The sequence below is a fragment of the Balaenoptera physalus genome (genome assembly GCF_965194825.1).
Source record: "Balaenoptera physalus genome assembly, chromosome: 11".
NCBI lineage: Eukaryota > Metazoa > Chordata > Mammalia > Artiodactyla > Balaenopteridae > Balaenoptera > Balaenoptera physalus.
In genome coordinates this window covers 36,340,775-36,366,788 of record NC_138896.1, presented here as the reverse complement: position 1 = coordinate 36,366,788, position 26,014 = coordinate 36,340,775, and the positions used below count along the sequence as shown (strand labels likewise).

Genomic DNA, 26,014 nt, shown 5'->3' with positions numbered 1-26,014 from the left:
GGCAGAAGCTTACGTCCTGGGGAAGCTCCAGCATGGAGTTTCAGAAGGTCTGAGTGTCTGAGATAATTTTCTGTGGTAAGGTCCATCTATTTTCCAGTGGGGCTATTGTTCAATTTAATGTGCCCATACACATATTTTTCTGGAAAGCTTTGGCCTTCCTGGTATCTTTCCATCAAATCTTCTTTTGTTTTATGAATGTTTATCAGCTTCACTTCCTCACATTTCTTTACCTCTTTAACCCGTTTTGTACGAGTTTTCATTTCCACTGCTCTCATCAAGGTCACCAAATTCCTCAGTCTTGCCAAATCCAAGGGTTGGTTTCTTCTTCCTCTGACCTGACTCTTTAGCAGCATTTGACGTAAAGGATCCCTCTAAACACTTTCTTCACTTGGCTTCAGAAGGGCCTCTTGCTCTTGGTTTTCTTCCTACCTCACTGGCTACCTTTTCTAAGTCCCCACTCTTTCTCCTCCTCTAAATACTGGAGTGCACCTGATCTCCATGTTGGGACCTCATCTCTACCTCCATTTGTACTCAGGTAACCTCATCCAGCTTCATGGCTTTAAACACCATCTCTGTGCTGATGACTTCAAAATCAGCACTTCCATCCCAGGCCTCTTTGCCCGGCTCCAGACTTGTTTCTTTCTTTTTTAAAAAATTTTTTAGCCTCACTGCGCAGTATGTGGGATCTTAGTTCCCTGACCAGGGATCGAACCTGCGCCCCCTGCATTGGAAGTGCAGAGTCTTAACCACTGGACCCAAGTCTGGGAAGTCCCCCGACTTGTTTCTAACAGCTTAGTAGACACCACCGCTTCGATGTCTAATAACCATCGCAAAGTTAACATGTTCTTAAGTATGATCCTCCCTCAGAATTTTGTATCTTAATTATCCTGCTTCTCAGGCTAAAATACAGGATTCCATCCTTGATTTGTCTCTCTTCTTCCCTACATCCAATCCATCAGCAAGTCTAAGTAACCAGGCTTTCAAAATATATACAGAAGCTGAGCACTTATTGCCATCTCACTGTGATCACCCTGCATGGTCCATCGCCTGCCCTCTGGACCATGTCGCGACTTCCTAACCAGTCTCCTTGTATTCTTCTTGCCCTCCTAGAATCTGTTCTTTACACAGTCCTAAAATGTTTTTTAAAAAGCACATCAGAGATCATCATTCCTTCTTAAAACCACCAGTAGATTCCCAGTTACACTTGCAGTGAAACACAGTGCCTAGCTCTGGCCTGTGAAACTCACCCTGAGTTGGCCCCTGCTTACTCCTCTTCCCTTCCATCGTTTTGCTCCAGCCATGCTGCCCTTCTCACTGTTCCTTGAACACCTCAAGTTTTTCATGCCTCTGGGCCATTATACTTCGTTTGACTCTTTCTCATCATTTTTACCTTCAGAGGGGGTTTCTCGGATCATTCTCTCTAAAATAACTGTCCACGACCCCATCACAGGCATTATCTGTCTCCTGACTCTACTTCATTTCTTCTAACCATGACTTTTATCATTATTATTTGCCTATCTGTTTATCAATATATTTGTTTCTTATTTATTGTCAGGCTCTCCCACTCGAATAGAAGGTTCCTGATGGCAGCAGATTTAGCTGTGCTATTTACCATGGTATCTTTGTAAGGGTAGTGGGAAGTGCTCAAAAACAGTCATTCACTCAAAAAATGAATGAATCTTCCTCCTCTCCCCAACCCCAAATAAGCAGCCTTCTTTGTATCTTTTCTTCAAATTTCTCATTTTCACAAAGCACTCCTTTAATCCACTCATGCCTTGTATATCACTTTATATTACTTTACATAGCTTTAAAGCAGAAGCAGGTGAGAAAAGAAAGAAGCTGACAAAAGTTAAAAGGAAATGTTAGAAGATAAGGAAAGAAGCAGGTTAATAAATGAGAAGAAAAGGGAAAGAAAGGACTTTATTTAGTTCTCCTGAATAATTGCTTCAGTTGCCAACAGCTGCCATCTTAGCTGCAGTCTTTTACAGGAAAGAAAAAAAAGCAATATTCACATAGCCTCATCCCTTTATTTTTGCATATTTGTAATATAAGTGCATGCTTTACATTTTGGTGAGTAGAATGAACTTTTTGGCTTGGAATGGAACTGAGAGCAAAGAGGGAAATTGAAAGGTGATTGCTAACATAACACTTCTCTTTAGTCTATAACTCCTCTTGCTACCTGCTGTTTTAACTTACACTGTGAATTAGCCTGTAGAAATTACTCTACAAACTCAATAGGGTACTTTTTCCATATAGAAAGGACATATTCCATGAATAGGTACTAAAGAAAGCATTTGCTTTCCTGAATTAGTCATGTAGGGAGTCTGCTTTGTATCTCCAGAGTTATCATTGTTTCACTTTCAAAAATGATGCTGATGGTATCAATTACAATCTTTACACTTGGCCAGCAATACTTCCCACACCTAACACCTCAAATTTATCCCTTAACTGGTACCTCTCTTTATAAGAATGTGGACTGTGTCATGTTATAGCTTTGCCTATTTGGATTCTAGAAGTGGGTAGAAATAATAAGTAAACTGTGTTCAAACAAACAAGCAAAACTCACAAAAACCACCAAGTAATTACAGCAGTATGTCAGAATTGCCTGCCCATTTCTTGCAGATATACAGATATATGAAAGCATGTTGACTGAGTTTGGATCCATAAGTGAAATCTAGATTATGATAAACGAATGTATTTGTGGAAATCCAGATGCACTCAGGACCTTAATCAAAGCCATCTATAGAAGATGATCATTATTGACTTTAGACGTGAACATTCATTATTCTTAACTGAATGACAGCCAGCTCACACTCAGTTTTTTGTTATGACGTATTTCCGTATACACACTAATAAGGTTAATAATGATTAGGAATGCTTATTCCTACAATTCACATCATCTTTAAGAACTCAGGGGACAGTGGCTTGTTCAAAGCCTACTCATGGTGGTAGAACAAAAGAGTTGGAATCTGCATCCAGTGCATTATTCTTCAGTCCATCCTATTCAAGGTCTTAGGGTCTTTTAAATTCTGTGCTGGTTTATTTATGATGTGTTTTTTTTTCCCCATCAATGCTGTGACAAAAATATAAACTTAATTTTAGTTTATTTACTCAGCCTATTTTATTTGAAATAGGAACTGTGAAATAAAATCATTCTAAAAGCAGTTGTGCTTTTAGGTTTTTTTAAAAATTAATTAATTAATTAATTAACTATTTAAACATCTTTATTGGAATATAATTGCTTTACAATGGTGTGTTAGTTTCTGCTTTATAACAAAGTGAATCAGCTATACATATACATATATACCCATATCTCCTCCCTCTTGCGTCTCCCTCCCACCCTCCCTATCCCACCCCTCTAGGTGGTCACAAAGCACCGAGCTGATCTCCCTGTGCTATGCAGCTGCTTCCCACTAGCTATCTATTTTACAACTGGTGGTGTATATATGTCCATGTCACTCTCTCACTTCATCCCAGCTTACCCTTCCCGCTCCCCGTGTCCTCAAGTCCATTCTCTATGTCTGCATCTTTATTCCTGTCCTGCCCCTAGGTTCTTCAGAACCATTTTTTTTTTTTTTAGATTCCATATATATGTGTTAGCATACGGTATTTGTTTTCCTCTTTCTGACTTACTTCACTCTGTATGACAGACTCTAGGTCCAATAACTCAGTTTCGTTTCTTTTTATGGCTGAGTAATATTCCATTGTATATATGTGCCACATCTTCTTTATCCATTCATCTGTCGATGGACACTTAGGTTGCTTCCATGTCCTGGCTATTGCAAATAGTGCTGCAATGAACATTGTGGTACATGACTCTTTTTGAATTATGGTTTTGTCAGGGTATATGCCCAGTAGTGGGATTGCTGGGTCATATGGTAGTTCTATTTTTAGTTTTTTAAGGAACCTCCATACTATTCTCCATAGTGGCTGTATCAATTTACATTCCCACCAATAGTGCAAGAGGGTTCCCTTTTCTCCACACCCTCTCCAGCATTTATTGTTTGTAGATTTTTTGATGGTGGCCATTCTTGTGCTTTTAATTTTATCTGAGAAGTAAATTGAGAGTATTACATTTTTTTCCCCAACTCTAGGTGAAGATGCTGCCTACTCCTTCTAAATTTCATTACATTTTCAATCTGCGAGATCTTTCCAGAATTTGGCAAGGAATGTTAACCATAAAAGCCGAGGAGTGTGATTCAATTCCTGTTCTCCTGTCACTTTTCAAACATGAGTGCAACAGAGTAATTGCAGACAGGTGTATATTACAGCGCTTGAGTTTAAATGTACTATATAAGTATATACTAATAAAAAAATTCCTGCATTATCTGCTCAAATAAGTAGAATAAAGGAGTATTATCTTAAATTGCTCTGGGGCTTGTGAAGCATGGATGTCATTTCCCACCTGCTGGTGGGAAAATGCTCTGCTAAGTTCCTTGAGTGTTATTTCAACAGGACATTTTAAAAAATAACCGCATTATCAGAACGTTGATAACATTCAAAGGAAAATTTTGTTATGTATAGTTTCTAAAAAGTTTGAGGTCTGTCTAGTGAGAGCTCTGCTGCGTGGTGACATCTAGTACATAAGCTTAGTCATCTTTCTGAGCCTCTGTTCCCTCCTCTATAAAATACAGATGACAATGCTGGTCTTACAAAGCTGTAAAGGGCCTACCACAATGTCCCACGTAGGTGGTATCTGTCAGATGTTAGTCCCACTCCTTCCTGCCTTACCCCTCTGAAGTTATAAGTCTGAAAAGGACCTTCATACACTGTGTGCCCACAAACCTAGAAAGAAGATGCTCACCCACTACTGACTGTCAATTCTATGCTTCTATTGCAAGTTTTAGGGACCCTGAACCTCACCCACGGGACTCATCTATATTGTTAAAGAAAAAAGTTATTTGTGATACTTGTTGAAACAGTAAGACTCTCATAATTTATTCAAGACTATCGTGATAGGTATAGGGCCTATACAGTGAGGTTTTGCAGTAGGGGTGAGAAATTGGGCTCAACTCCAAATACAACAAGGAAAAAGTGGGAATTTATAACTGAGGAACAGGATGGAGGAGTTTGTTGGATGCAAAAGTTCTAAGAGGAAATAAGGGGTGTCTGGGAGGATTCTGGCTAAACAGATTTAACAGGATTCTTGCTAAAATTAGATGGTGCAAAGAAGGACATGGAAGTCCAAAATTGGGGCTTAATAGGGAAGAGGATTCAGAGGAGCCTAAGTTTGGCCAAGGAGAGACTCTGTCAGTATTTTCTATAAGTGATACTATCAATGTTATAGCTCTCTTGGTTGGGGTTACATCTGCCTCTGGTCAGAAGGCAGAACATATTGTTTCCCTGTTCTGAGGTAATGGAGATACAGGATGGGGGCTGAGAGGAGGTGGAGAGGGGTTGAAACAATGTTCAGTTAGAAAAGATGCCTTCCTATTTTGCATTTTTACTCCTGTATTTTTGTTTCAGATTTATAACTCCTGATGATGAGCAGTGGTTTAATGCACATCTTATTCGTGCAGTTGAAGAAAATGTTAGCCCAGATGTGGGATCATATATTCTTCCTGAACCATACTTTGTAGATTTTCTCTGTGAGATTCCTGAACCAACTGGAGATGAACCTGAAGACACTGTGTTTGAAGTGCCCAGAATCTATGAATTGGTATTTATTTTCAGCTTTTTGGATCACTCACCTAACCAGATGTTTGCCATAACTTGTACGATAGTTATATGTTATGATTCGTGTTATCATACACCAAGTAAAATATTAATTTCAATGAAATTTAACAGCAATCCCATTAAAGTCAGATATAAGACAAGTACGCATACAATTATCACAGTTATTTAATATTGCTTTGAAAGTTCTAGGCAGTGCAACAAAAATGACAAAAAAGAAAATAGATGTAATTATCATATAGGAAAAAACAAAATATCCTTATTTGCAGATGATATGATTATCTCTTAATATAATCCAAGAGAATTTAAAATCTGTTTCAACTACTAAGAGTTCAGCTAGATGACCAAGTATGATATAAATATAAAACTGCGTAACTATCGTCTATATCAGAGGTTGGCAAATCACAGCCAGTGGTCCAAATCCAGCCTACCGCTGGTTTTTTGTTAGATTCATGAGCTAAGAAGGGTTTTTATATTTTTAAATGGGTAGAAAAAAATCAAAAGAATAATAATATTGTGTAACATGAAAAGAATAATAATAATTAAAAAGATAAAAGAATAAAATAAAAAAAGAATAAAAAGAAGAATAAAAGAATAATAATATTGTGTGACATGAAAATTATATATAAAATAAATTATATTATAATTAGCCCTTTACAGAAAAAGGCTGCCATCTCTTGCCAAACAATCTCAAGACAGGAGATACAACATAAAAGTATTTCATTCAACAGCAACAAATATATAAAATATCTAGGAATAAACGTGATAAAACTTTACTTGGTTAAATGGCAACACATTGTTTTCCCTAAATTAACGTATAGGTTTAATGAAGCTTGAAACAAGACTCCAAAGAGATTTTTTTAAACAGGGTCACATAACACAGTAATTCTGAAGTGCATGTAGGTCAAAGAATTAAATGGAGAGAAACAATTTACAAAACAAATACGTGAATATTGACTTCAGAATAATTTGACTACATAAACAATGTAAAAGTTCTATCCATTTTTAAAGCTCCATAAGCAATATTAAGAAGCAAATAAAAACTGAGAAATATATTTGTTATATTACAACCTTAATTACCACAGATCGGAGTTAGTGCTAGGGTTCTTTTTTAATTTTAATTTTTTAAAATTAATTAATTAATTAATTAATAACATTTTTATTGGAGTATAATTGCTTTGCAATGTTGCGTTAGTTTCTGCCGTATAATAAGGCGGATCAGCTATATGTATACATATATCCCTATATCCCTCCCTCTTGTGCCTCCCTCCACCCTCCCTATTCCACCCCTCCAGGTGGTCACAAAGCACCAGCTGATCTGCCTGTGCTATGCAGCTGCTTCCCACTAGCTATCTACTTTACATTTGGTAGTGTGTATATGTCAATGCTACTCTCTCACTTTGTCTCAGCTTACCCTTCCCCCTCCACGTGTCCTCAAGTCCATTCTCTACGTCTGCATATTTATTCCTGTCCTGCCCCTAGGTTCATCAGAACCTTTTTTTTTTTTTTTTTAGATTCCATATATATGTGTTAACATACTACTGCTTTTCTCTTTCTGATTTACTTCACTCTGTATGACAGACTCTAGGTCCATCCACCTCACTACAAATAACTCAGTTTCATTTCTTTTCATGGCTGAGTAATATTCCATTGTATATAAGTGCCACATCTTCTTTATCCATTCATCTGTCGATGGACACTTAGGTTGCTTCCATGTCCTGGCTATTGTAAATAGTGCTGCAATGAACATTGTGGTACATGACTCTTTTTGAATTATGGTTTTGTCAGGGTATATGCCCAGTAGTGGGATTGCTGGGTCGTATGGTAGTTCTATTTTTAGTTTTTTAAGGAACCTCCATACTGTTCTCCATAGTGGCTGTATCAATTTACATTCCCACCAACAGTGCAAGAGGGTTCCCTTTTCTCCACACCCTCTAAAGCATTTATTGTTTGTAGATTTTTTGATGATGGCCATTCTGACTGGTGTGAGGTGATACCTCATTGTAGTTTTGATTTGCATTTCTCTAATGATTAGTGATGTTGAGCATCCTTTCATGTGTTTGTTGGCAATCTGTATATCTTCTATTTAGGTCTTCTGCCCATTTTTGGATTGGGTTGTTTGTTTTTTTGATATTGAGCTACATGAGCTGCTTGTATATTTTGGAGATTGATCCTTTGTCAGTTGCTTCATTTGCAAATATTTTCTCCCATTCTGAGGGTTGTCTTTTCATCTTTTCATCTTGTTTATGGTTTCCTTTGCTGTGCAAAAGAGTTTCATTAGGTCCCAATTGTTTATTTTTGTTTTTATTTCCATTTCTCTAGGAGGTGGGTCAAAAAGAATCTTGCTGTGATTTATGTCATAGAGTGTTCTGCCTATGTTTTCCTCTAAGAGTTTTATAGTGTCTGGCCTTACATTTAGGTCTTTAACCCATTTTGAGTTTATTTTTGTGTATGGTGTTAGGAAGTGTTCTAATTTCATTCTTTCACATGTAGCTGTCCAGTTTTCCCAAGTGCTAGGGTTCTTGAAGGAAGAGGTCAGGAATGACTTCATACTGGAAACCAACCAGTTAGGTTTCAGATCTCTGAAAATGGAAATAACTAAAAGTCGACTACTCCATGACAAATTTTTGGAAATCTGTAAGGTTTAAAACATTTTTTTTTAGAATTACTTTTGAATGTCTTTACAATTGCTGCTTTCCTAAATTTTGCATCTTAAATATTATTTTTTTCTCTCTCCCCCCCACCCATAGGTACCATCCTTTGAATTTCTGTCTGAAAAACTCCAGTTTTACCAGAGACAGTTCAATGATATCATTAGAGGAACATCTCTTGATCTGGTGTTTTTTAAAGATGCAATGACTCATCTTATTAAGGTTCTAACTATTGACTGTTTACTGATATAAATAGATCATATAAAAGCTTGGTAAATTTCACAGATAAACTGTTTCAGAGAATAAATATATAGTATCGGGTAGTGTATAGAAGAGAGTCTATAGGTTGAGTCAGTTCACTGTCTCACAAAACAATGGCTTAATCAGAAACCGCTTATTTGAATCCGCCTACATGAAAGCAAATGTTTTTCAAGGGCAAACTGATGGGTTTTGTGTTCAGAGCTTTTGACTCGCTGAGTCAAAGAGTTTTACTTTCCTAGACAGTAACCTGGAGAACCCTATGAAAAAAATATTCCCTCCTCAAATTACATTTTGATGTGATGGGAATCCTGTTCCCCATGGAGGAAAAGTTGATGCTTTAAAAAATGTCAATTTCATGATTGGCTTACAGATTATGGGCAAACTGATGGGGAAAGGGGAAAGGTGGATGGGTGTATAGGACTGATAAAAAATAGAAACCAACTAGAGGCAGCACCAGAAAAGGAGCATGGCTTGATCCAAGTCTGAAGGGCTGCAGAAAGGAGTTGTTTATTTGTATAATTTGTAGATCAAAAAAGGAGTTTCTCCAGCAAAGTAGGATAGGGAGGTTTCATGAAGAGGAGACAGTTAACTCTGTGTTTATTACAGAATCATCTTCTACAAAACTAGTGAATTTCCAGGTGCTCTAGGATTGTTTCACATTCATCTATTCAGCAAGTAATTATCGAGTACCCACTGTGGCTAGATCTTGGGGGCCTGGAACCCTGTTCTAGGTGTAAAACCACATAAGTGATTAACATATTTAAAATATAATAGAATTGATACATACCAAGGTGTCTGCCATCTGTAAAACTTGAATTAAAAAAAATTCTGTGTACTAGTGATAATGAATTTAGTAATCTGTCTAGACTTTCTTCCTAATCAGTGACATTAATGTAAAAGGCAGCTTTTTAGCAATGTCTCCAATTGGCCTGCATAAGATTCGAGCCACAATTTGAGCCTTATCCTCCCTGAAGGAATCAACCATAGAAAAGCAACACAAGGCTAAAGTCTGTTTCCCTAAGTTTTTTTTCTACAAATGTCTTCCTTCCCCATTTTAAGTAGAATTTTGGTACTTTAAAAAATTTTTCATTGGCAGAGATATGATAGAGGTAGTATTTGTTGTAGAGCTAGGTGTCTACATAAGTCAGCGTGTTAGACTGATGATAATAAGCAAACAATTCTAAACTTCTTTCTACAGATTGGGAAGAGCAGTTCCATTATCCACTGAGTCTGAAAATAATAAAATTACACACACACACACACACACACACACACACACAGGGAAAATAGTTTTGAAATAGGAGATGGGAAAGCCAATTTGTTCTCTTTTTCATGATGTAAATATAGATGGGCAAGGAAAGAACTGGAATTGAATAAATCAATATGAAACCTTTTGCATTAAAGGAAAAAGTCTAATGTAGTCTAGAAGCATGTGGTCAAACCTTGGACCCATTTAGTGCAAGCAAATGTAAACAGTTGAATTCTATTTTCGAATATATACTATTTTGTTTCAAAACAGATTTCACGAATAATCCGAACATCATGTGGAAATGCATTGCTGGTGGGCGTCGGTGGTTCAGGAAAACAAAGTCTTTCAAGATTGGCTTCTTTTATAGCTGGGTATCAAATATTCCAGATAACATTAACCAGGTAAGATAAAATGAAACACGCCGGTATGTTTTTATCTATGGTTAATTTCACTGGAGTAAAATGTTTACTTAAAAATTTACAATTCGGTGTATTTCTTTTTCAAGTAAACTTTGTATTTGAGTGTAACATACATAAAGAAATGTACACAAATCATGGGTGTCAAAAAGTAAGTACACCTATGTAGTTAGCTCACAGATAAAGAAATAAAACATCACTAGCACCCAGAAGCACCCCTCAGGGTCCTGTCCCAGTCACTACCCTCCCAACGGGAACAATATTCTGATTTCTAAGCCCATTGATCGATTTTGCCTATTTTTTAGCTTTATGTCAGTCAAATCATATGGGATTTACTCTTTTGTGTCCAGTTTCTGTTGCTTGCCCTGTTTGTGAGATTCATCCATGATGCTGCATGTAGCACTAGTTTGTTCATTTTTATTGCTGTGGAACCTTCCATTTTACCACATATTACCACAATTTGTTTATCCATTATACTGTTGATAAACATTTGTGTGGTTTTCTTTTTGCAAATATAGCTGTTATGAATATTTTTGTACATATCTGAGTATACTCCTAGAGATAGAAGTGCTGGGTATAATAATGCAAGGGGGAGTGAGTGAGGAGACAAGACAGAGGAGGAAACCTGGAGTGGTTTCCAGAAACCCAGGAAGTAGAGAATTAGCCTGAAACTGTGGATTCAATTAAAGCATGAAAAGTGGCAACTAATGTTTCAAAACTTTCAGTGCATTGGATGGGGGCAGAAGCCACGTTGCATTAAGGAGGTGAAGAAGCAGAGATAATAAGTTTAGAAACTCCTCAAGAAGCTTAGCTATGAAAGAAAGAAGTGAGAGAGGTCAGGACCTAGAGAGGGGTGTGCTGTGACTGTGTCTATATATTGCAAAAGCAATTACCTAACAGTCAGTTTAATTTTTAAAAATGAGCAAAATGGCTGTGACTTAACTGACTGGTCAGTGAGAGGGTAACCCTAACAGCACCAGACCACACCACCTCTGAGGAAGGATGTGGGCTGTGTTGCTCTCGTAGGTGCAGCTACTTCCCAGCAAATTAACTTACCAGTTTCCCATTTCAATGAATTCTCCCCCTCGGGAATTATTTGACAGGACATATGGTCTCTTTTTGATGGCATTCCTTTTGCCAAGGTCTACAAGGTTTTTAACTAAAGTGCCACCCAGAAGGACTTCTAAGGCACTCCTAGTTTAAAAATAGGCTATTTATTCATTTAAATGTACGTATGCTACATCATGTCTAATGCCCACAAAAACCTTTGCAAATAGGTAATTATCTTCATTTTGCAAATGAGGAAACAAGCTGACAAACGTGAAGGAACTTTTCTAAAGCTGCAGAGCAGGGATTTGAACCCTGGTCTTTCTGGTTTCAATGCCCATAATCTTTCCACTAGACCCTATGGCTTACACAAAACTCCCTATTACCTGCACTGTGAAACCTCCTTCAAATAAGGGTGTCTTTATAATCCCTTTCATCGATCTACCCACAGGGCTTTATATGCAACACTTAAGAAAATGTCTGCTTTATTTTTACACATTGCATCGTTTCTGGTAACACATTCCTTTTGCAGGAAACAGAGTAAACAAAAAAAAACAAAAGACCAAGATCTTCTCTTTTCATAATCTGTAACCACATAATTGTAACACTTCTATTATTTATATCACATTGCATGATGCATCTTTTTCTGAAGGCTTTCTCTGAATCTAGCCATTTAGTAAGATGTGCAAATTACCACTTTATGTAATTCATCATTAATTTTATTTGTAATTTATCTTGATTTTCTCACCAGTCTAAGCTCACCGAAATTTCAGATTAGTTTCAAATATTATACATATATTCACTTGGGCAAAAAAGTCTGTTACTGAGGACTGTCCAGTTGTAGAGAATAAAAGTTCATTTCCCTGTTCCCAGTTATTGTTCCTGAGCCACTTCTGGTAAATTCCCCATTTCTCACTTCTCAAACTAAATAAAACCTGTTTATGTAGAGTGGTAACATATAGCTATTTAGCTCTGTGTTTTCTAGCAGGCACTGTTACTTAGTATCTATTGGAGCAGGTGCAGATTATGCCCTAATTATCATGGATTATATTGTGTTTTGAAATAAATTATGATTTTATATATATATATATATATTTAATTTAAAACTTCCTGCCACTTCTCTTTTTAGGTCTTATAATGTGAGTAACCTAACAGAGGATTTAAAAACTTTGTACAAAGTTGCTGGTGCTGATGGCAAAGGCATCACTTTTATCTTTACTGACAATGAAATAAAAGATGAGGCATTTCTAGAATATCTCAACAACCTGCTGTCTTCAGGGGAGGTATGTCTCAAAAGTAGAGAAAGAGCTTGTATTTTAAAAATGTAAATCCGAATAGAAAAAGCAGCAACCCTTCGGAAGTGAGGCCATTTAGCACACATTTTTCATTTTAGAAATGATTAACGTATAAGGTTCAATAGATTTTTTGAAGTTTCTCTGAAATTAATGCTGTTCATCTCCAGATATTTTATATGCTTTCTTCCATTTTAAATATGGTTCCTTATTTGTTGCTTCAATCTTCAGTTTGATCCTATAATTTATTTTAGGAGAAGCAAAGTTATCTATCTATCTATCTAATAATCAGGAGTATAGAATGGTTGAAAGAGTTCCACTAACTGTAAGTAAGTAGATGTTTGTGTCACCACTGCTGACACCACTTGTATCAGCACTTCTGTGACCACCCACATGCTGGTACTTCATTAGTAGTATGCACAGGACTCAGCATAGTTGGACTTATGGCTAAGATTTATTACAGCAACACAGTAAGGATTCACAGCTGGATCAGTAAAGAAAAAGACACATCGGGGGAGTCTGGGGAAATCCATGTGCACGCTTACTATGTTCTCACTAAAGGGTCCATACAGAATGTGTTTTCTGTTCACATGAAGAGAAGTGCAGAAACACATGTGCTGTTTCTGTTTTGGGAAGCCCATATGAGACTCTGAATTCAAGGTCTTCTCGGGAGGTGGTTGTGTAGTCATTCTCTGCCTAGCCACAACTGCCAAAATTCCAGACTCCCAGAAGGAAAGCAGATGTTCACCATCTATCCCAATGTTTGTATAAATAGTCTAGGTACAGTGGAACAACCTTATCAATTAGTACTGGAGGAGACATTCCAAAAACCCAGTTCCCAGATGCCAGGCAAGGGCCAGCCCTGCAAGCACACTCTTCTCAAGATCAGACCTGCCGTGTGAACTCTCTTCCTTTCACAGTGGTGTGTATTGATGCTTACTGGTGCATGATCTAGTTAACTACTTTGGAACCAGAGTTGAGACTGACTGTGAGTCAGAACAGAGGGCATCACTGGACATTTAAAGAGATGATTGGAATGGTAGAGGAGATGGCTTTTTGGTAATAGCTGTTTGAGCCAAAGGAAACATAATTTGCTCCTGATTGAGCTGCTGAATAAAAAGTTGCTCTCTTGTAATTGCTGGCAAACTAGGGATTTGATTGAGGAGATGCAGGAAAAAATATGAAAAGAGGTGACATGTGAGGGTAGGGGAGCGGAAGGACCAGACTTCAGCAGTGCATTGGCTGTTGGGAACTCTTAAAATACTGAACACTCTCTTGTCTATTCCTCAAAGATCTCCAGTTTGTTTGCACGAGATGAAATGGATGAAATCACCCAAGGGCTGATATCAGTGATGAAGAGGGAGCTACCTCGCCATCCTCCCACCTTTGATAATCTGTATGAATACTTCATTTCAAGATCAAGGAAGAACTTGCATGTTGTTCTCTGCTTTTCTCCAGTGAGTTTTTATTTTATTTATTTCTATGTAGGAGGAGTTACTTCTTTGAATGTACTTAGTTCTTTGGATGTACTTTCTCTGATGAGATTTGTCAGAACTGAACACTTGTTACATTGAATTAAAATCAACTCTTTACTAACACCAATCTTCACTGACCAAAATCTCATGCCAAAGTGTGAAAATTTAAAATATTCATCTTATCAGTGATTATTGCCTAGCCTAGAACTTTCATTACCTAGAGACAGAGATTATTTGATTTGTAAGGGATTTGGTGATGTAGTCTTGTTCAGCTCTACCTCCAATATAGACATACCGTCTAGAATGTCCCTGATGTAGGATTGAATGTCTCTGTCTCACTGTGCTGTCCACTATAGTAACCATTAGCCATGTCTATCCATTTAAATTGTGCTCAGTTAAAATAAAGTAAAAATAAAAATCCAATTTCTCAGTCCCACTAGCTGCATTTCAAGTGCTCAATAGCTACCTGTGGCTAGTGGCTACCATACTGGAAAGCACACATATAGAACATTTCCATCATCACAGAAAGTTCTATTGGGCAGCTCTGCTCTTGGGGGGAAGGGAAGGTATCTCACTAACTTATAGGGCAACTTGCTTAATTTTTAGATAGTCTGATAGCCAGAAAGTTCTTCTTTACAAACAGTGGAATTTTGTCTTTGTCTTTTCCCCTGTGATTCTTCTTCTTTTTTTTTTTTTTTTTTATTAATTTATTTACTTATTTTTGGCTGCATTGGGTCTTTGTTGCTACTGTGCCTGGGCTTTCTCTAGTTGTGGCGAGCAGGGGCTACTCTTCGTTGCGGTGCGCAGGCTTCTCATTGCGGTGGCTTCTCTTGTTGTGCAGTGCGGGCTCTAGGCGCCCGGGCTTCGGTAGCTGTGGCATGTGGGCTCAGTTGTGGCTCGCGGGCTCTAGAGCGCAGGCTCAGTAGTTGTGGCGCATGTGCTTAGTTGCTCCGTGGCATGTGGATCTTCCCGGACCAGGGCTCAAACCCATGTCCCCTGCGTTGGCAGGTGGATTCTTAACCAAGGAAGTCCCTTCCCTGTGATTCTATTTGTCCTATAAAATGAACCCGATCCCTCTCCCACATACAGCTCTTCAGATATTTGGAGAAAGTTTTTGCAGACTCCCTAAGTCGTTTCCTTTTTAGACCAAACACCTCCCGTTCCTTCTGCTGTTCTCATGTGCCCTAGTGTCCAGGCCTTTCATGGTCTGGAAATATTACTTCCTTTCATCTGGACACTTAATTTACATATTAATGCAGCCCAAGAAGGTGAGTGGAAAAAATTTTGTGGTGTCATATACTATTGGCTCAGAATATATAAATGTCCCTCTGGCTGACTTACAATCCTTTCGTGTTTCTAATGCTTTTTGACTTTTCTGTCGATAGGTTGGTGAGAAGTTCCGTGCTCGCTCTTTGAAATTTCCTGGCTTGATATCAGGCTGCACCATGGACTGGTTCAGTCGCTGGCCGAAGGAGGCTCTGGTTGCGGTGTCCTCCTATTTCATTTCAGGCTATAGTATCGTCTGCTCTAGTGACACCAAAAGACAAGTTGTAGAAACAATGGGCCTCTTTCACGACATGGTTTCAGAGAGCTGTGAAAGTTACTTCCAAAGGTAAGTGACATTACATAAGCACGATAACTACAGAAACACAAAGTTCACTCCAAAGAGGAATTAAATGTAAGAGACTCGTCATAGTGATTGAGCACAAAATCCCAGCTGCACTTAGATATTTTTCCTTGCTTTGATGGTCTAGTGATTATGTATAGAAACGATGATAAGTAAGTGAGATTTAAAAATTAACTTGTATCTCTTTCCCTCCAGACCGCAAAGTAACAGACGCTTAATGAATCATTTTATTTCATTTGCTTAATTTAATTTTTTTTGGAAATGACTGAAAATAATTCATTATAAACTGTTTAAAATTAGTTTCTTATTCAAGTGCATTATTTATTTTGATTAAAGAAGTCCACTCTTCTAAAGTTTCATTATTGCCTTATGCTAAGAACATTTAGGTTTTGTGTTTGCATCATTTAATCTTATCCATGTTTTCATGCGAAATAATTATGAAGCTAAATTTTAATTGACTGCAGAAGAGTCCAGTCCCTAAAAGCAGAAATGGTGTTCATGATGTGAAAGCTGGTGTTGGCAGTTTAAGAATATAGCATTTTTTCCCAAAGTGTGATAGTCACTGCGTACTATTGCTCTGAATAAAGATGGGCCACCCTGGGTCTCTAGAACAGTGGGCTTCTTCCTTAGGGTTAATGCAGAGGCTTTAGGGAGTGCAGAACCTCCCAGAAAGACTAGGCCTATTTTTCTGCATAGAGAGTCTGGGTAACACTTTAATCGATTTTCCAGGGGGGCGGGGGTTCCTATCTCACAAGTTTGTTTATCCTGTATCGTTTTCTTTATTTAAATCCATACTTGGACCATCCTCTTAAATAATTCTAGATAATCTCCCAGATTCTCTTGGTAAATCCGTGTGTATTAATCCTCTCTGCTGGGAAGATTTTCTTTCTACTTAACTTGAACTCCACCCCTACTACCATCAACTGTGGAGCTACAAAAACCTACATCTTTATTTTTTTAAATTTTGGTGTATTTTCCAAAGTTTTCATATCCTCTTAGGTTGTAGAAGTTTATTCTGAAAGCAATATTTATATAATGCTTTAAAAATAGTCGTATATATGCCAAAGTCCTTAAAAATTTTTTTAATGTTAAAAATCCTCAGAACTCCAAAAGTGAAATTTTAATATAAAATAAATTTAATTTAATATAAAAATATAATTTTATAGTATGTGAAGATCTCTTCTTTGACTTGAGTTTCTCCTGTATAAAATTATTCCTTTTATTTACTTCTATTGTTAAATGTAATTATTATACTAAAGCCCATAGTGAGTTGAATGTTTGAATCGAGTGTGCCTGATTTCAAGGACTATCCAGCGATTTAGGGGAGAGATTGGTTTTCACCTTTGTAAGCCTATTCAGCTGGGTTTCTAGCAGAGAAGAGGTGTGTAGCAAATACCAGGTGAATGAAAACGGATCTCAGCACAAGTTCATTTCAACCACTTATCCCTAATATTTGTACAGAATTTTAAAGTTTACAAAGTGTGTTTACATAAGCTGTTTTATTTTTTGATTTTCACAAAATTCTGGGAGGTGTAGGGCAGTGATTCTTTTCTCAGTTTTCCAGATGAGGAAACAGAAGCCCAGAATGGGCATAGGGTCAAGTCAAAACATCAGTTAGAGATTTAGTATTCTTTCCGCCTCACCTCTAGGTTTCCATTCACAATTCCTGCCCTCTTGCTAGTGAATCACTCTCCAGAATTACACTGATTTCACAGTGAGAAGAGCGTCTCTATTGACATTTTAGGAGAGTATGTCAGAATGATAGAGGTGAAGATCTTTTTTCTTTTCTACTTTCAGATACCGCCGAAGAGCACACGTGACTCCCAAGTCTTACCTCTCATTTATAAATGGTTATAAAAACATTTATGCTGAAAAGGTGAAATATATTAATGAACAAGCTGAACGTATGAATATTGGTAAGTGGAACAGAATCTTATCTTTTAGGGCTTGTCTGATAGGGATCCCAATATTTTGTTTGGTGGATATTGTTGTATTTGAAAACAAAATATTGATTTTCTTGTTAGTAATAGATTATTTTGAGGGCTACCCTTATGGGTCTTTTGACCTGTCAAGAAACTCTGGGCAGAAAAAATCTAAACAGAGGTGGGATTTTTTTTTTTTTAATGGCTGTTAACTAAATTTATTGAGGTGATCATTTTGCAATACATACATATATCAAATCATTATGATGTCCACCGTAAACTAATATAATGTTACATGATAATTTTAAAAAAAGAATCTATATTCAGCCATAAAAAAAGAACGAAATAATGCCTTTTGCAGCAACATGGATGGACCTAGAGACTATCATACAAAGCGAAGCAAGTCAGACAGAGAAAGAAAAATATCATATAATATCACTTACATGTGGACTCTAAAAAATGATACAAATGAACCTATTTACAAAACAGAAACAGACTCACAGATTTAGAAAACAAACCTACGGTCACCAAAGGGGAAAGAGATGGAGGGGAGGGATAAATTAGGAGGTTGGGATTAACATATACACACTACTAGATATAAAATGATCAACAAGGACCTACTGTATATAGCACAGGGAACTCTACTCAATACTCTGTAATAACCTTTATGGGAAAAGAATCTGCAAAAGAATAGATATATGTATATGTATAACTAAATCACTTTGCTGTACTACTGAAACTAGCACAACATTGTAAATCAACTATACTCCAATATAAAATAAAAATTAAAAAAAAAAGAATCTGTTCTGTTCGTATATACCATGTATGTGACCACTGTGTACACACAAATACAAATGACACTGACTGTAAAGTAGTAAAACTAATTTCACCAGCTATAAGGGAAGACAGTTCTCTATATTATAGTTAACACATTTTATTTATGGCTGCTGTGATAGAGGTGGGCTGTTTTTCTTCCAGAACCATTTTATTCAACTCCTTCAACTTTGGGTCCACCCTGTTGGTCAGCGAGTCACCACAGTCGCTGAGTTGCTGCTTGCAGATGGGGAAAAGCCAGCTCTTGGGAACACCACAATTTCAGTTTTTGGTTTCATTACAATTTCTCTCAATTTGTGTAAACTTTGCCGTGTTAATGCTTCTCAAATTTCTAACAAAGAAAAAGACAAAACAGAAACAAAAATGAATAAATAAAAACAAAAAGAGAGTTTACGTGAGCAATGATTTTATGAGTGTCTACTATATGTAGCATAAGCAGGAAAAGTGTAAATGGGGACCGATTTTATGTCCAGAAAGCATTTGGCCCAAATAATCCAAAACACCTTAGTGCTGTCTTTTCACGTCTACACAGAACGTGGTCACAAAGCATAAAGGTCTGTGAAGTTATGGTGATAAGAACCCTATGAGAGAAACTTTCTGCTGTTGTTTTTCTAATGGCTCACCTTCTTGAAGCTTGTCTATATGATGCTCTAGACTCAGGGGTGTGCTGAAGCTACTTGGCACTGGCTCATGAGAACTGATGATTAAATTAGGAATTTTATGATCTGGTTGCTAACGCAGGCTTTATTAAAAATTAATTAACTTACAATTAAATTAATTATGTTAAAAGTGAGGGCAATAAATACTCAAAACTCATTACTTCTTAGTTATTTTTACTTTATTTTAGTCTTATTAATGTTCTTGAGGAACATTATTATTTCTATTCTATCTGTGTGGTAGAAATATTATATAATGGTGTGTTACTGAGAACCTCTTGGTAGCTTGAAATCAGACATGGTGGGAGTATTTACACCACAGAAACTGGAAACCATACAAATAAGTGCCCTAACCCCAGACCCTGATGCTAAATGTTTACCAACACACCTCCATCTAGAGCCCAGTCGGAATGTGAGAATTTAGTTAACCAGTTATTTTTCACTAGAGCACTGAGATTCTCAGAGCCAGTTGCAGAAGTTTTAGCAGTTATTTTCATTTTTATAGCAGAGAACCACAAAAAACGTTAATATATTATCTGTCTCATTTGTCATGTCAGCTGCAATATGATTCAAAGGCAAAACAATGATAGTTACAAAGCCAAGGAAAGCATAAGTTTGTCAAATAAGTTCCCTGGCTAAATTCAGCTTACTCATTATAGCAATGTGACTTTCCCTTAAATGTAACTAGATGATATTCTTCAGTCAGAGCTATTTTCTTCATTTCCTGATGAAACTCTCAGAAATATGGTCAGTATTGTTGCTCCTAAAATATGTATATTTTTAAAGCATTTTGTCCATGATTATTTTGTGTTTGTTATAGTACAAATTATGGTGCCTTATAAGTAGTAAATATTGAATAAATGTTTGATGAGGGGATAGTCATATACTCAGTGTATATGTGTGTGTTTGTAAAGGTCTTGATAAGCTGATGGAGGCAAGTGAATCTGTTGCAAAACTCTCTCAGGATCTTGCAGTCAAGGAGAAGGAATTGGCAGTGGCATCTGTAAAAGCAGATGAAGTGAGTTGGCACTTATTTTATCACTACTGTGAGGAATATTTTTCCATATTAAAAAAAAACATTGTTTAAAAACGTTATTAAAAAGTAAACAGGGTATAAGCCTACAGACTATTTCTGGTAAGATAATGTTTACAAAGACCATTAGTTTTTTTTTTTTTAAATTTTTAAAGTTTTGGCTGTGTTAGGTCTTTGTTTCTGTGCAAGGGCTTTCTCTAGTTGCGGCAAGCGGGGGCCACTCTTCATCGCGGTGCGCGGGCCTCTTCACTATCGCGGCCTCTCTTGTTGCGGAGCACACGCTCCAGATGCGTAGGCTCAGTAGTTGTGGCTCACGGGCCTAGTTGCTCCGCGGCATGTGGGATCTTCCCAGACCAGGGCTCGAACCCATGTCCCCTGCATTAGCAGGCAGATTCTCAACCAGTGAGCCACCAGGGAAGCCCATATATTTTTGTTTAACTTATAACAAGACATACCTAAACTATTATATCCTCTACTTGGTCTAAGACTATTTTTTTCTTCCCTGGTTCTGTCTGTCTCTCTTGCTTTCTGTCATCTGTTTAGGAAATTTCTGCTTGACTGCAAGTTATATTTGGTCTTCTCTTTAAGTTCCCTGCATGCTCTAGGTTTCTGGGATAACCCAAGTCCCATCTGAAGTTTGTGTCGAGGAAGGAAAAGGATAAAAAGAAGAGTTGGTTGAGTTTGTTTGTTTTTTTAAAGATACTCCTCCCAAGGTGATAGGGATATATGTGCGCTGCTCCTTTATCTACAACTCCTCCCCCTAGTCTCAGACCGCTTTCAGCTTTCACTGAGAGTCAGTTAAGAATGGATACTTAAGTCTTGACCCTTAGCCAGTTACTGAAATGAGAGAGATAGCATAGGAGAGACATTTAGCATATGACATATGGTAGGCACTCAATAAATATTAGCTATTTTTTTTGTTATTACACGAGGCTTAATATGACTTCTGACCTTATTCTATTGCACTGACGTTAAATAGTTTTAAATTTCTAGAAATTACATAGAGTAGAAATATCATTTTTCTGAAAGCTTAAAATATTTATTTATATAGTTCATGCCTGAGAGAAGCTTAGGAAATAGAAGACTGCAAGACTGCTCAAAGGAGTTACTTTAATACACCTTAAAATATAGACAACTTAGATGGGGAATAAATTTGCTCTTATTCTTGTTTTACATTATATTGAATAAATATTCTCTCACTACTCAAATCTGTAAATTGTGCTGGAAAGGTTTCTATTTACCCTCATATGTTTTCTCAATTTAACAGGTATTAGCAGAAGTCACAGTAAGTGCTCAGGCTTCAGCCAAAGTGAAAAATGAAGTGCAGGAAGTAAAAGACAAAGCCCAAAAAATAGTGGATGAAATTGATAGTGAAAAAGTAATAGCTGAGACCAAGCTCGAGGCGGCTAGACCTGCGCTGGAAGAAGCAGAAGCAGCCCTGAATGTGAGCAGTGCATTGTTACCTCTCCCAACACAAGTCCTAGCAGGCACCATGTTTTGTTACATGAAATTAACTGTGGAATTTTTGTAATCAGAAAACTGAATTGAATTCTTCATGTGATTTATAATTTCTGAGTCTTGAAACAAGTGTTTCTGTTGATTACATATCCTTAGTTCTACCTTTTTTAAATCTTTACTTCCCATAACTTATTTTCATTCTCAAATCAGCTTTCCAAGAGAACCGAGGAATAGTGCTAGTGATTATTGGCTTAAACTGTAGCCTAAGGGATTCAGATTATTTAGAGAGCCTTCTCAGTTCCTTCAGCATCCCAACTAGCCTATGTCTTGCAGCCTTTAACCTTTAAAAAAATCCCCTTGTGGTTCCCATTGCTCTTAGGATTAAAGTCCCGAGCTAGATATCCACAGCTGTGAGGCAAGAAGATCTCCATTTGCCTCTCATGACCACATGATAGATCATCTGGCTTAAAATTTACTTAACTCTCTTGGGTCTCAATCAGGATTCTAATTCTGCATTGATCCTTGAAGGATCAATGTAAGCATTAAAAGTAATGAATAGTTTGCTGGGCACATAGGAAGTACTCAATAAATATTAGTGCTACTGCTGTGATAACCTGGCTCCTTGTCTACCCCTTCAATTTTATCTCTTCTCATTTTGTCCCTGCACACAGTATGATCCAGCCATACAGAAACAGCTACAGGCTTCTGCAGTAATCATGGTCTGTTACCTTTAAATGGGTCTCTCCCTCTGCCAGGAACGCTTTCTACTTTTCCTAACTTTCACTAACTAGTAAGAGTCAGTCTTCAAGACCAAACTGAGATCTCACCCCTTCCAGAAAGTTTTCAATTCTTCTGGACCTCCTTTGTTTTCCTGTCACTCCTATACTTCTATCATGGCAAATAATCATAGTTTAGGGTAATTGTGTTTTCTCTGTCTTTTCCTTGGAGGATTCTGAGGACAGGGCTGTTTTTGGTTTGCTTTTGTTTTATATGGGAGAATGCTTGTAGTTGTTAAATAAATGAATAGATTTAGGATCATCATTTAATAAAATCATGACAATGACCAGGACACATTCTCCACCCTCACTCCTTTTGTGGGTCCTATGATAACACACAAGAGGCTAATCACGGGATCAAACAAGTCTTACGAGTTTTTTATTGATCATATGATGTCCCAGTCCTTCTTGACTTGAATGTCAGGTAATATCTTATTTCAAACCCAGCTCACAGATAGAACTTCCAAAAATATTTTTATGAGCCATATGTTACAATAACTTTTCTTGTCTCCTTCGAATTCCTCTCCCTTCCATGGACAGGGCAGCCCTCAAAATGAAAGCTGAAGGTGAGGTTTCTGATATTCAGGACCTTGCCCCTCTTTTAATATCCATATAATATAGATTCTGTGCTTTGAAGATGCAAATTATCTAAATGTTACACATTAATGATAGTTGTTGCTAACAGAGGTCTGGGGTTGTGGGCAATGAATGGTAGTGATATTCTAAAGCAATTCATTGAGGGCTACAGGGGATAAAAATGAAAACAAAGAAACAGAAACCCCAATTTAAACAATGAAAGAGCCATTATCTTGGAATGCAAACCCTTGAGGAGATAATGTCAGGGATTGGGGAGAAAATATGTTTTAAAGTTTTCCACTTTAATTATTTAAAAGTATGGGATTTCCACATGACTAAGAATACTACTTAACAAAAACTATTCTGATCCCTAACCCCAAATACAGACTATCAAGCCAAATGATATTGCCACAGTCAGGAAACTTGCAAAGCCCCCTCATCTTATTATGAGAATCATGGACTGTGTTCTGTTATTATTTCAAAAGAAAATTGACCCTGTCACTATGGATCCAGAAAAACCTTGCTGCAAGCCATCATGGGGAGAGTCATTAAAAGTAAGTAAAATCTATCTCTGTAAGTCCTATGAGGTGTACCAGATGTCCACATCCCAGGACACTCAATATAGACCAGACACACTGGCAGACAATAATCAATCATTGTGTACTGAAGAGTTTATCTTAAACTGCATCTCCAAAAATGTAAGTGGGGAAAGATTTTAAAGCTGAATGCCCTCTTTTTATAAAATCTGTCCAGAACCTGTAGGTAGTATTGGCACAGTCTTGATGTCATCCCAACCCAGTCTCCAAAGGGGGGTTTGTGTGGTTGGTGGCATTTAGATGCACTCACTAGATGGGAAACTTACATTGTTTTTCTTCTTTACTCTTCACTATAGAAACGGGAAGACAACCTGCAATTTACAGCTTTAGGTTGACTACTGCCATAGTCTTAATTTGTATGTTTAGAGCAAATCAATTATTACTTCTTTGAAAAAAATTCAATTTAGAAGTACGTACTAACTCAGGAAGAAAGTATACATTTTCTTCCAGAGCTTACAGGCTGTAATACTATTTTTCAGTTGATGAGTGCGACGGGATTCCTGTGGAGCCTTCAGCAGTTCCCCAAGGATACAATAAATGAAGAGACTGTTGAGTTACTACAGCCATATTTTAACATGGATGATTACACTTTTGAAAGTGCCAAAAAAGTCTGTGGGAATGTGGCTGGTCTGCTGTCTTGGACACTTGCTATGGCAACATTTTATGGTGTCAACAGAGAAGTGTTGCCTCTGAAGGTAAAAGTTTCCCTTCTTCTCCCAGTAAATCAATTCTTAATAAAATCATTCATCGTTATTGCTGCCATTAATAGACAAAGCATAATGTAGTCTAATAAAGGTAGGTTTCTCCGTTACCAAATTTTTCTTTTTCTCTGTATGTCCTCTCACAAGTTCTCATTCTTTTTATATCTGTTACATGTTTCTTGGCCTTGCAGACAAGAAACCAAACTCAACTTGTTAACTTAAACTAGAAGTGAACTTATTGGGAATAATAATTGAGCTATCATGAAAGAAAACTGGCCATATCTTTAAAGTTTGGAGATTAGGTTTGGAGACTGAATTTGATTACGATATTCCAAACAAAATTTATGAAAATTAAGATCAACACCTAGAAATGTTTTAAATTTGGAAGACAGGAAGAGAACCTTATAGGCATCTAAGAAACAAAATTTAAAAGGTTGCTTGCAAAAGAGGAGAGATCAGGATGTGCACAGACTTGCCACAACACTAAATCCTAGAAAATAATGGAAAACACATGCAGAGTACTGAGGAGGAAATTACTGGGGCCCAAGAATTCAGTCGCTGGCCAAGCTGCCCTTAATGGGAACAAAAGACAAAAAGACATTCTTAAGGATGCGATTTAAGTGTTGAGGGATAAACACACACTCTCTCTGTCTCTTTCACACACACACACACACACAAACACACACCCCATCTATACTGGGCCAGATTGTCCTTTATGTCTGAGAGAACAGAAATACATTCTCAGGAGTACAAAGGATCATAAAATATATCACCCAGACACACACTACCCCCAACCCCCGCCCCCCAGCCTGTCCCATAAAGCTAAAAGGGTTGAAAGTGGTTGCTCTTTCCACTTTGTTGAAAGTGGCATGGGAAGTGGTGAGCGGGCAGGCGGCAGAGGGTTACTGTTTTCTAACAAGCCTTATAGAAATGGCTGCCTCTTTAAATTCTGCACATAGGTAGCTTTGAGAAAATAAAGTTTTAACAAAGGGAAATGATGAGCAAATATAGCAAACACACCCAAACAAAAAGATACCAAGAGAGAAATGTTACTATAAATGTAGAATTCAAGAAAAAAAAAGCACTTAGAAGAACAGCTATTTTTATTGATAAAAATTATGATCCACAGTGAGACTTAATTGTAGTAATGCTTTATGCGATAAATAAAATAGCATCAAGTTACATAAGGCAAAACCCATTAATAGTTTAAGTGGAGTTTTTTAACAAAAAAGAAAATCCTGTAATTTGATATTGTGGCATACACTATCAATCCACAACAGGTCTGGTAGGCAGAGGGCCAGCTTTAGAAGGGCCCGTGCTTGGCTTAATGCTCTGCTATCACCCTCTTAATTTTTAAACAAGGGGCTCTGCATTTTCATTTTGCACTTTTATGTAGCCAGTCCTGAGTAGGCATAAATTAATAATTATATAGAGATTTTACACTATATTATTTTTAAGGTTGAATAGCTACATTGAACTTTCTTCATATGAACAAAGAATATCAAATTATTTCCAGTGTCCAAGAAACATTTACAAAAATTGATGATATTCCATTCTAGAAGAAGACTTTGATTCAATTCCCAAAAGCATAAATTTTTGAGACCTCATTCTCTGACTATAACAATAAAAATAAAATGCTTGTTTTTTTAAAAAAAGCTAGTCACTTCTATTTAGAAAATGATTACAAAAAGCTAGTTACCAAAGCTTTTGTGATGCAGCCAAAATGCTACCTTCTTAGCCTTTAAGTGAATCAAAGAAACTAAACACTCCA

At 37.1% G+C, this 26,014-nt stretch overlaps 1 protein-coding gene across 1 annotated transcript in view; it reads left to right on the top strand.

The window, feature by feature from the left end:
• DNAH8 (dynein axonemal heavy chain 8) overlaps positions 1-26,014 on the top strand; it is a 333,978-nt gene that overhangs the window by 178,824 nt on the left and 129,140 nt on the right. Inside the window, exons 58-69 of the mRNA XM_082412562.1 lie at positions 4,095-4,258; positions 5,467-5,659; positions 8,424-8,546; positions 10,105-10,235; positions 12,427-12,580; positions 13,882-14,046; positions 15,450-15,676; positions 17,489-17,607; positions 20,018-20,121; positions 21,404-21,580; positions 23,333-23,500; positions 24,022-24,237. Of these exons, the coding sequence (XP_082268688.1) occupies positions 4,095-4,258; positions 5,467-5,659; positions 8,424-8,546; positions 10,105-10,235; positions 12,427-12,580; positions 13,882-14,046; positions 15,450-15,676; positions 17,489-17,607; positions 20,018-20,121; positions 21,404-21,580; positions 23,333-23,500; positions 24,022-24,237 (1,941 nt within the window). The remainder of the gene's footprint in view (positions 1-4,094; positions 4,259-5,466; positions 5,660-8,423; positions 8,547-10,104; positions 10,236-12,426; positions 12,581-13,881; positions 14,047-15,449; positions 15,677-17,488; positions 17,608-20,017; positions 20,122-21,403; positions 21,581-23,332; positions 23,501-24,021; positions 24,238-26,014) is intronic.